Source organism: Lissotriton vulgaris, chromosome 4_1 (assembly GCF_964263255.1).
Source record: "Lissotriton vulgaris chromosome 4_1, aLisVul1.2, whole genome shotgun sequence".
Classification (NCBI taxonomy): Eukaryota; Metazoa; Chordata; class Amphibia; order Caudata; family Salamandridae; genus Lissotriton; species Lissotriton vulgaris.
The window spans coordinates 1,481,750,081-1,481,760,305 of NC_141691.1; the positions used below are offsets into that span (position 1 = coordinate 1,481,750,081).

Sequence of the window (10,225 nt, forward strand, 5' to 3'; positions counted from 1 at the left end):
GACAATATGTGATTGCAGGCCTGCCCCATCACAGGCAGAGAGAGCAAAGCCCGAGTCCGATATAGTCAAGTCAGGTGAAGCTGCACAGCCAAACATTAGATTCCCAAGTGGTACTCAGAGCCTCTACTCATCTGCCTTTTCCTCAAGTAAGAGGCAGAGTAATATTCTATCTTGCTTATTCAGTCTTTTATCTTAACTACATAACTGCTGCAAGATATACGTCTCTATAAATGCCTGAATTTCATTATTTTCTCTTCATGATTTTTTCCCATTGGACGGCCCACTACTGAACAGAACACAGTATGCATAAAATAAGATTAACATAAATATAAGGATATCAGTCTACGTTGTCTCTACTCAGTGAGAACTACTACCACCTATAGATTTTTGAAAAAAAGATTATTCAAGTAGATGGCTAGCCCTTACTCAAATCGATATTCTTTTATGTGCCTACACATGTCAACCTATGTCTCAAGAACCTGCATATACCTGACCAAAAATCTTGAATATACAACAAGTGCACATTGCATCAAACACATATTATCATCTCTGGTGTCGCTGAACAACCATAACAAGTTGACCAATGGATAACTTTGCACCTCAGATGCATGTAACAAACAGCAAAGTTCACTGACACACACTCACAAGCCCAAGCACTACATGAAAACATGATATGATGTAGCTGGCACCTAAATATCAATACATAAGTTCATTCTTCCATATACAGCCAACACACACCAAACACAACCATTGGGACAATCTTGAATCTGATCAACTACAACCAGAGGTTTAATGGGTGCCCAGACTCTGAATATGAGACCGAACAGCTAGAAACAAACAAATACAATGCCTGTAAAGTAACAGTACTTAATTCATTAAATGTATGGACTGCGGACTGTACTTCCTCTTGTCATAAGGTAAACATAAACCTTGCAACAAAAAAACTTGGGGAACCATACTCAACATATGTTTCACACTTTGTAAAAAATGAAATATGCTTCATCCCTTATTGCTTCCCAGCTATAAAATGCACTTTATCTGTGTTGTCTGTAAAGCACTGCAAACCATGTAGTCTTCCTTCCTGGAACAGAGAAAGCGGAAGCAGGTCTTAGATGTGTGGTTGGTATTATACCACTCAGCCTGCTACCACTGACTTCCAATTGGGACATTATTAAACCAATGGATTCCACAACTGCAATCCTAGTTTTAGGCATATGGCAGATCACCCTGCAAGTGTGTTAACTTGAAAAGCAACAGGTTTGAAGCCGAATAGGGCTTGTATACTGACATTTTTCTCTAGCACCATAGTGATGAAATTACCCAAAGATCTGCACTGTTACCTGCAACAGTAGAGTGGAGAAGTAGAATTTAGTGGATGAAATAGATTTGGCAACCCTTGACACCAGCAGGGCCGGACCGACTACCGGGCAGTTTGGTATGCTGCCGAGCTGGGGGTTGATTCCACTGCGGTGGGGGCTGATTTCGTTTATAGTAACCTGCGTGTGCTTCAAAATAATTAAAGCAAAACGAATTTCGTTTAACACACGCAGGTCTCCATGAACGAAATCAGCCCCCAGCTAAGCAGCATTCCAAACTGCCCGGTTGCCAGTCCGCCCCTGGACACCAGAGGGCATATTTATGAGAGGCTTGCACCACCGGTGCCTCCGTTTATTTGATGTTCCGGTCTCAATCACTCTGCGTGGCTTTGAATGCCCTCATAGATATGGAGTAAAACAAAGCAGTGCAAGTTGCTGCCTTGCCTTATTCTGCATCAAGGAGGAATTCCATGGGCGTTGCAGTGGGTTTCTCCACAAGCACCCATGGATTTTGACACTGTCCAATGTTTACTCACTCACGTAAACCTGGGGCAGCGCCAAACCTTACGCCTTCTCAGAGCAGTCATAACAAGGAGAAATATTTGTATTCCTTCTCATTTTTACCTCTTTCCATGTGTAGATGAAAATGACTCTCAGGATTGTTTTGGTGCAGGAAGGTGCTTCTTCTTTCACAAAAACAATCCTGCCTACAATGGAGGCACCCTTGCGCAAGAGTACCTACGCTGGCCCTAGGCAGCAAATTGTGCGCCAGCGTAGTGGGAAAGGACAGGAATGCAATCCTTCCGCTCATGTGTGTCTATCTCTACAACTGTTTTGGTTGTTTTAATGATGCAGAGCGGTATAACTCTGGCGATGTAGCTTAAAATGGAAGTCCTGGCATTGCTTGCACTTTCCTGTCTGTTTTCACAAGGAGGACCGTGGAGGAGCGTGAGCAGTATGCTGTTAGTAACCATGGTTTCCCGAGGACTGCACTTCACTGGGAAACTCCGTATGATGATATATTGAAGATGGGACCAGAGGAGGATGTACAGTGATGCTGGGCTTTTGGCTAAATATTTTTCACGAAGCATATTTGAAAATGTAACATTGGTTACTGTTGTCAGCCATTATTGACAGTCTCATTACGTCATTTGGTGCGGCTAATTTCCTCTCGATCCAGGTTGGTCATAAAAGGTAAGGATGGGCCTACTCTGGGATCGTTGCCCTAAGTATATAATGGGTGTTTTTTAATGTTTCCATATTACCCAACTTTATTGTGTCATAGATTTTTAACTGAAATTGTAGAGGAATTAAGCACCCTAACCTCGGCATAAGTAAAAAAAAAAAGAAAAAAAATAGGTTAGCAACAAGCGAGCTGAAACAGACTGCTAAGCGCCTAATTTGTAACTTCAAAAACATGAAATGACACACCAACTTGTTATATCCAAATTAAGTTTATTTCTTTAAAAATAAAAAGTGTCTAGAAAACATCACAAATGTATTAGCATTACTCTTTTCTTCATGTTCTCCAGAGGCTGGGGCAGTAAGCCTGCAGCTTCCTTTACACACAACCATACATTCAGACATATAAAAATAGACATATTTACATTTTATTCACACATCATACAAAATGATTAAGACTTGTAAGGCACTTGGTGGTGTATGGCAGTGTGGAGATTGTTTGAAACATCATTGCATATTCTTTGTGCATTTAAACGTATTCCTAATATTCTTTGGCAAACTCCAATCAAGCACCTTTTTGCACTTGTCCCTACATAACTGAGTTACACAATCCCATGAAAGACCGCAGTGTGAAAACGATTTTTGGTCAGGCATGAGCAAGGAATGTATAAAGTTGTTTTAATAAGGCACAGAGTGTATGTTTAAGGATTTATGTTTGCAGTAGATAATTATCCTACTTTTTTCAGTCACTTTACGCAGTTCAACTTGCAGCATGTTAACTCATAACTCCTGGTGCCCTAATATTCCAAGCAATGCATAAATTAAAGGAAATTAAGGCAAACCCTAACCAACATTGCAGAGGACCAGTAACAAACTGCTATGCAGTGCTCCCAAGATCCTCGATGGCATGGTGAAATGGGACCTGGGGCGTCCACCCCCCCCCCCCCTCATATTACATGGGTCCATGAGAGAAGAATTGACAGTTATGTACTTTAAAGAGTCAACACCTCTCAATATGTAAGACTTACATACCCACCCCATGTATATTGGTGGTAGAAATGTAAATGCATACTCCATTATAAAAGTATTTCATTAGTAGTGGAGGACAGTCATAAATAAATGGAGGGGACATTGTTGTAACCTACCTATTTCGTGCCTTCTCTAGGTTAGTCCTGTACTTGGCCATGAGTGCCAGGAGGAAAAAGGGGGTATGCCAGGCTCAGATGGCTGAACATCTGTGAAGATGGGATGTCCTGGCATCTATGCCTACACTATCCCCTAGTATTGTCCCAAGCACAGTATTTAGGGCTCGGATAAAATGTATGAAAACAAAAAGTGGCAAACGTATCATTGTTTTGTTTCACCCTTGCACCATGCAAGATACCGTAGGGAAAAGCAAAACCTAAAATGAGTTTTCCGAGCCAGGCGAGTCACTCTGCCCTGTAAAGGTGTTTTATCAGTGTAGCTTGAGTGTTCCTACGCATCCATCCATGCATTCTGATACATTCTCAGATTTACCACCACTGCTAGATCAGGGCAGGCGTTAGAATTGTACGCCTTCCCTGGGGATTTGCAAGGAGGAGAAATATCTTTATTTCTTCTCATTGTTTCTTCTTTCTAAGTGTGCTACATTAAATGACATACTTAGAAAGAGAAAATTGCCTTGTAAGTATTGCTGTGTGCAGGAAGACACCCTTGCACCATGCAACAAGAGTGCCTGCACTGGCGCTAGGCTGCACTGAGTGCGCCAGAGCAAGATATGCCAGATATTGGTAAATGTGGCACATTCCAGACCTTTCACACAGCGTAGTAAGTTGTCTTGCTGTATTGCATTGCGTGGAAAAAATAAACCTGGGTCAAATAGTGCACATGCAGCCCCTTTTTTTAATGAGTGAGCATATGTGCAAATGCACGTTTTCCCCATTGAACTTCTGTGACTGGCCCAATATATCAGTAACTGGAATTCAAGATAAATCATTTACACCAGGTCAAATCAAACTTCCATCAGTATAAGTACCTTTCTAAGAGCACTTCAGAACCATGGACGTCGTACATACATTTACAGTATTACACAATTGAAAGGATGACAAATTTGTGTCAGGAAATTTGATATATTTCATATCACGACATCAGGATGCGATATTGATCAGAACCATTGAAGTTAAAGGGATGAAGTTGCGCTACATATCCCCAGCGTCTTCTCGTGCCTTGGCGCTAGGGATGAATTCCTTACCACTGGGAATGCATATTTCATACTACATGGCATATTTCCTTCTGCTTGTCACAGTAGAAGTATTCACATTTTCAACTTGCCATGTCAGTGAGGTTCATTGCTCTTTTTGTGCGGAGCAGGCTTGGTCTTTGTAAAAACTGGGACAGGCAAACGCTTCCTGCAGAGGCATGGTTGCGGAGTTATAATATCCAGAATATTTACCAATATCGCCTACAAATATACATTCTCTTTGGATGAAACCGTTATAGTCAGGAATGTGAAAACATTATCGCCTTGTTAATTCTGTATCAAAGAATGCACCTCTGTCCCGGTCCTTTGAAACAGAGATGTTCCTCCATTTTCCTCGTTTTCAGCTTTGGAAGTGGGCCACTGGAACTTCTCTGCCATGGATCGACGCCGCCCTACTGCCTCTTTCCTTGTCCCTTTCTCGGCCCGCTTCTTCCGGTCCCTGTTGACGGCCTGGGGAGCACTTCCGCTCCCGGTCGCAGTGATAATCTCGGCCCGCAGGGGGCGCTGCAGTCCCTGCTCAGTCCGGGTACACGGGGAGAGGCAGGCGGCCCTCGAGCTGCGCCAGGCAGCAGCCCGACTCCTCGTGCTTGTGCAGCAGCGACATGCGGGAGAAGGTCTTGGAGCAGCTCTTGCACTGGTACTTCTTGACGTCAGAGTGCGTCTGCAGATGCGCCCTCAGGTTAGATCGGTCGGCGAAGGCTCGGTTGCAGTGCGGGCACGAGAAGGGCTTCTCTCCTGAAAGGAAGAACGACAGCTTGAAGTTAGAGCAAGAAACATCTTACAAAGAATATTCATTTTATGTGGAGAAGTCTGGTCTGGTTTTTCTAACACAGAACGAAAGTACGCAAGAGAGGGCGAAGTGGGTGTGTACTAATGGGAACGGCGTTTTGGCACTGAATGTTAGACATACGACTTTACAAACATTTCTGCGTTCACCTTACTTTTATTTTTAGAGACCATCCTGGGACTACAACTGACCGTGAGATTCTGCATATATTTGGTTTGTTTCTTTTCAGCAGCAAATGGGGCGGGGGCTGGGGGGCGGTTAACAACGCAGTTACTGGTATCACGCCCTCCCCGACACCAGGACAGTATCCTTCCTGGCCTGCATTCATTCCTCAAGTTGACATACCTGTCACCTGTGCCTCATCTGGATGGCGTTCATCCGCATAACCAAAATAACATTAAATATCGTGATCGTGTATGCAAACCTGTTATCAGTCTCTGGGCGATTTATTCCCCATTCACTTCAGCCCTTGTAAATAATGAAGTGACCCGGTAGGCGTTTACATATTGACTTGTATGCTATGTAAGGTTTATATGCAGTGCTTCGACTTCTGAACATAGAAATGGCCATGGGGCACCATTTGCAGTGCATCTCCTATGGAACGCACCAGGCTTCCCACACACCTGGGTAGCATGAAAGTGAGCGGGTGCACATATCAGGGTTCAGACTTCTTTATGGTGCATGCCGGACATTTCGTGTTTTTGTAGAGAGACATACTCTTTCGACATGGTAGGGATTCTGCAAGCCTAAGACATGCCCTGAAGCCCCCCACCAGCCTTTTGACACGGGAGTGGCAGCTTTCAATATTGGTAGATTCAATGTCCCAATCCTATGGAAACGAAGACGGGTAATACACGCCTGTGGCAGTGCTTTTAGAAAGTGAATAAACACTGGCCTGTTCGAGCGAAGACGTTGTGCAACATAAAGCACTACACTGCCCCATACATCTGCACGCGTTCTGCTGCATGTGTATCAATTGGCACACCCATCATTTGATTAATTGAAAGTGGCACTCTGAGGGGGGGGGGGGGGGGTCTATGAAAGACATGTGGTCTGTTTATTCGGGCCTTGGTTTCTGAACTTTTCCTGCTTCACCAAAAACGCGTGTCATAAACCAATCCGGAATCTACCCCTTTCTACCCCAGTGTCACTACAGTCCCAAAGACTGTACATAAAAGCAGGGCCGCATTTGTAAAACAATAAGTGCCAGGGCCCTTGTCAAGAGGCTACCACAACTGGCACCCATTGCCCCTGCCAGCTCTGCCAATGACAGTACCAACACAACGACTAAACAACACATTCCTACAAGTGTGACATGTCAAACTATTCCAGGCACCCAAAGCTATAACAATGGCTTCGGCAGCAGGCATACGTTATTTTAAATGTATTTTGAATTAATAAATAACTGCCCTTGTGCTCTTCCCTAAATCAGACAAACAGTGCCACCATGTGGCAGACTGCCATAAGTCCCGGTGTTGACTGTTAAGTGCACATGTCGAGCCCTGGAAAACACCGGCACAAAATAATCACTGCCTAAAAGTGATTTTATGAATAGTCATACTATAGTTCCAGAGCTTCCTGCGTAGTCTTGAAGCGCCCACCAGTGTTTCAGTTCTTGCTGTGGCACAGTGCAGGCCTCACTCAGAGGCGTTAAAAAAGATTTCCCTCCACAGTAGGCAGTTCAGTCACAATTAGGTTTGACTTCTTCTTCTTCCAAAAACTTTACTTCGTTTCTAATTCGGCTACGCCTGACGCAGCGCCACAAGGCTCTGTCTCGACCCACTTTCGCAGAATAACCACTGAATACGTTAACGAGTCCAGTTACACAAAGATACATCACGTGGGTGGGGTGTCCTAATGAGCTGTCATGCCTTTGAGCCCCATGGGCAGTGGTGTCCCAAACCATTCGGGTAAAGTGGCAGCAGCGCGGTCCCCTCCCCGCCCCCTCACAAGCTCACAGCCCGCCTTTATGTAGACAGGCTCTGGCTGAGCAGGGACGGCAGGGTGAGTCAGGCTGAGCTCTAACCATGATTAGAGGCTCCGGGGCAGACATGCACAGACGGCAAAACCTCAACGCCGTCGAAGGATTACTTCCAGTTTCCCAAAGAGTCCTACGCACACGGTATTAGTCCCTTATTTTCTCCATTTGACAAATACAAATGGTTTCTACTGGATCCAAAAAGCGTGGCTGTGAATATGGAAGCCTACAGACCCAGCAGAAAACAACGGTTGAAGAGGAAAAATAAAACTCTACCAGTAGAACGAAAATCAAATACAAAACTAATAGGCACCAACAGACACCAAACTACAGTGCCAACATGAAGCTGGAATCTATTGGGGTTTCTCAAACGATGTGCATTAGCTGACCAAACCAGAATATCAAAGAGGATATATGCATATGTGCCTGCAAAGGAATACAGCAAAAAACATTTACAATTGGCCAACTGGGATGTTTACTAGACTCATCACCACTGAAACCGCTCCACTTGAGAAACTAACAGCTCCCCAGACGTTTGCTCTCAAGATTTAAGGCAACGTGAGCCAATTAATGAAAACAAACACTTGTCATCACCTTCAAGGTGCGTTGCGCGACCCCCCTGTCAGGCCGGCCCTGCGTTGTTTAGTCAGTACACTGTGTGTGTGTGTGGTGAGATTCAGTGTGTGCGTGGTGAGCCAGCCCTGCTTACCAGTGTGAGTTCGGATGTGTCCCTGCAGCAACCAGGGCCTGGAGAAGGCCTTGCCACAGATCTTGCAAACGCACGGCAGGGTGTGAGTCCGGATGTGCATCTTCAGTGCCCCCAGGCTGACGTACTCCTTTTCACAGTACTTGCAGCTGAACGACTTGCGGGACTGCGCCTCACAGTGCAGCTGCTTGTGCTTGGCCAGTCCGGAGAACGTGGAGTAGGACTTGTTGCAGAAAGTGCACAGGAACTTCTCGGCCTCGAGGTCGTGGGGGTCGGAGAGCTTGGACTGCAGCCTCTCTTCCTCGTCGCTGATCGGGCTCTCCGAGCCGCTGTGGTCCTTGGAAGACGTGTCCGACTGCGGGGGCGGGCTGCCCCGCCCTAAGGACGGCGGGTATCCGGAGAGAGGAGACAGGTCTCCGGGCAAGGGCAGCAACCCCGTGGCAGTCCAGACAGTGATGGGGTTGTATGCCACCGAGCTGAGGATGTCGGCGTGGGGCAGGACGGGGTAGCTGTCGTATAGGTAAGGTGCAAAAATCACTGCAAGAGGAAACAACGGCAAGGAATTAGCATAACAAAGCAGCAGGCATGGACAAGAACTACTACAACGACAGGTTACTTGTAAAAGTGATCAAACCACAATGCCCTAATACCAAAGTTCACACTTAAACCATATACACTATTTTACACTGTGCTCGTCTACAGTGCAATACATACTATTGCAAAAAGTGATTTCTTCAGGCAGAGGTACACATTGAAATATTCACACAAATACTATGTTTTAGATGCACACGCTCTTCTAGGAACTACTGTCTTGCAGGACATAAGGACAGGTGCAACTCCTAATCGAATGTCAGGGGATGCACAGAAAGTGTGCATTGAATCCAGTGTGCTTGCATCGTACCTGGCTAAGAAAACAGGTGCACGCGGGAAAGTCGGGGCCAGATAAGATGCTGTGTTCGTTGTGTTAAAATGTGAAACAACAGCTCATCACATTATCGACACCGGTGTAAAATGAGCAGGTTCACGCAAAGTACTTCAGTGCATGAGTAAAGGGCTCTTCAAGTTCTACCATCGGCATAACTTTCAAGCACAACGGAGTTGCTTCGGTTTGGAAAGTTATTAAAAGTTAACATTTTACACTAAAACGTTTTGTTGAATTAGCTGGTGATGTCTTCCTTGAACATCAAAACACAGAACGATAAAACAGTCCCACGCATGGTCTATTTCTTGAATTAAAATGCCCAATACATATATTTAAAAAAAACAAGCACTTGACCATCCTAAGCCCTGCTTTGGGCTGCCTCCGCCCGTACCTGTGTGCGTGTCCCTGTCCAGCTCGCCGTAGTTGGGCTTCTTGGAGGAGTTGAAATGCTTCTTGACCAGGAAGGAGCGCGGCATCTTGGCGTGCGTCGCGCAGGGCTCCCTGGCTGCGTGTAACGGTCCCGGCTCCCTATCGCATGTCCCAGTCAGTGCGCGGAGCCCTCGCCTGTGCCGCGCCCCCTGCGCCCGCTGTAAATACTCGGCCTGTCAGGTGCATGAGGGGGCGGGCCGCCCGGTCCGCCTGCTCCAATCAGCGCCTCGGGATGCCGCGCTTCTCCTCTGCAGCGGCCGCAGCCTCTCTGCTGGCAGCGCTCTGCGGACTGTGGAGAAGATCCCACCGCCTGCCCAAGTTAGGAGGTCGACTCAGGTTTCAGCCCCGCCCCCGGGACAGCTGTGGTGTAAGGGGGGTGCTCTGTATGTGAGAGTGCACTGTCCAGCTGCAGGGGGGCCGAGGCAGACCCCGGAACTACGCCACTGAAAAGCCACTTGTTCTAAGTGAGAACTTCGACAGGAATCCTTGTTTTCAATAATAAAGTTTGTGTAAACGAACGGGTGTGTGTATGTGTGTGTTCTCATTAGGAGGTAAGCATGTGGGGCCGTGCCCAGACAGCAGGTCGCCTTGACATTTCGCAGTATCTGAGCTGGCCCTGAAATTAGATCTCCGAGGCTGGGCTAGGAACTGAAAGCTGCCTCG

The 10,225-nt window shown here is 46.2% G+C and overlaps 1 protein-coding gene across 1 annotated transcript; it reads right to left on the bottom strand.

The window, feature by feature from the left end:
• Window positions 1-2,751: 2,751 nt before the first annotated feature.
• Window positions 2,752-9,709, bottom strand: SNAI2 (snail family transcriptional repressor 2). Its single transcript, XM_086965735.1, has 3 exons — window positions 9,525-9,709; window positions 8,215-8,748; window positions 2,752-5,475 (listed from the first exon to the last, which is right to left on the bottom strand). The coding sequence occupies exons 1-3, from the start codon at window positions 9,607-9,609 to the stop codon at window positions 5,258-5,260; spliced, it is 837 nt and encodes a 278-aa protein (XP_086821861.1). The 5' UTR covers window positions 9,610-9,709; the 3' UTR covers window positions 2,752-5,257.
• Between the last annotated feature and the right edge of the window lie 516 nt (window positions 9,710-10,225).

What these genes read in the sequence shown, in the direction of transcription:
- SNAI2 (XM_086965735.1), bottom strand. Translation starts at nt 9,609, where the DNA reads ATGCCGCGCTCCTTCCTGGTCAAGAAGCATTTCAACTCCTCCAAGAAG. An exon ending in GGACAGGGACACGCACACAG is followed by an intron (nt 8,749 to 9,524) that starts GTACGGGCGGAG and finishes TTCCTCTTGCAG; the next exon opens with TGATTTTTGCACCTTACCTA. An exon ending in ACACATCCGAACTCACACTG is followed by an intron (nt 5,476 to 8,214) that starts GTAAGCAGGGCT and finishes TCTTCCTTTCAG; the next exon opens with GAGAGAAGCCCTTCTCGTGC.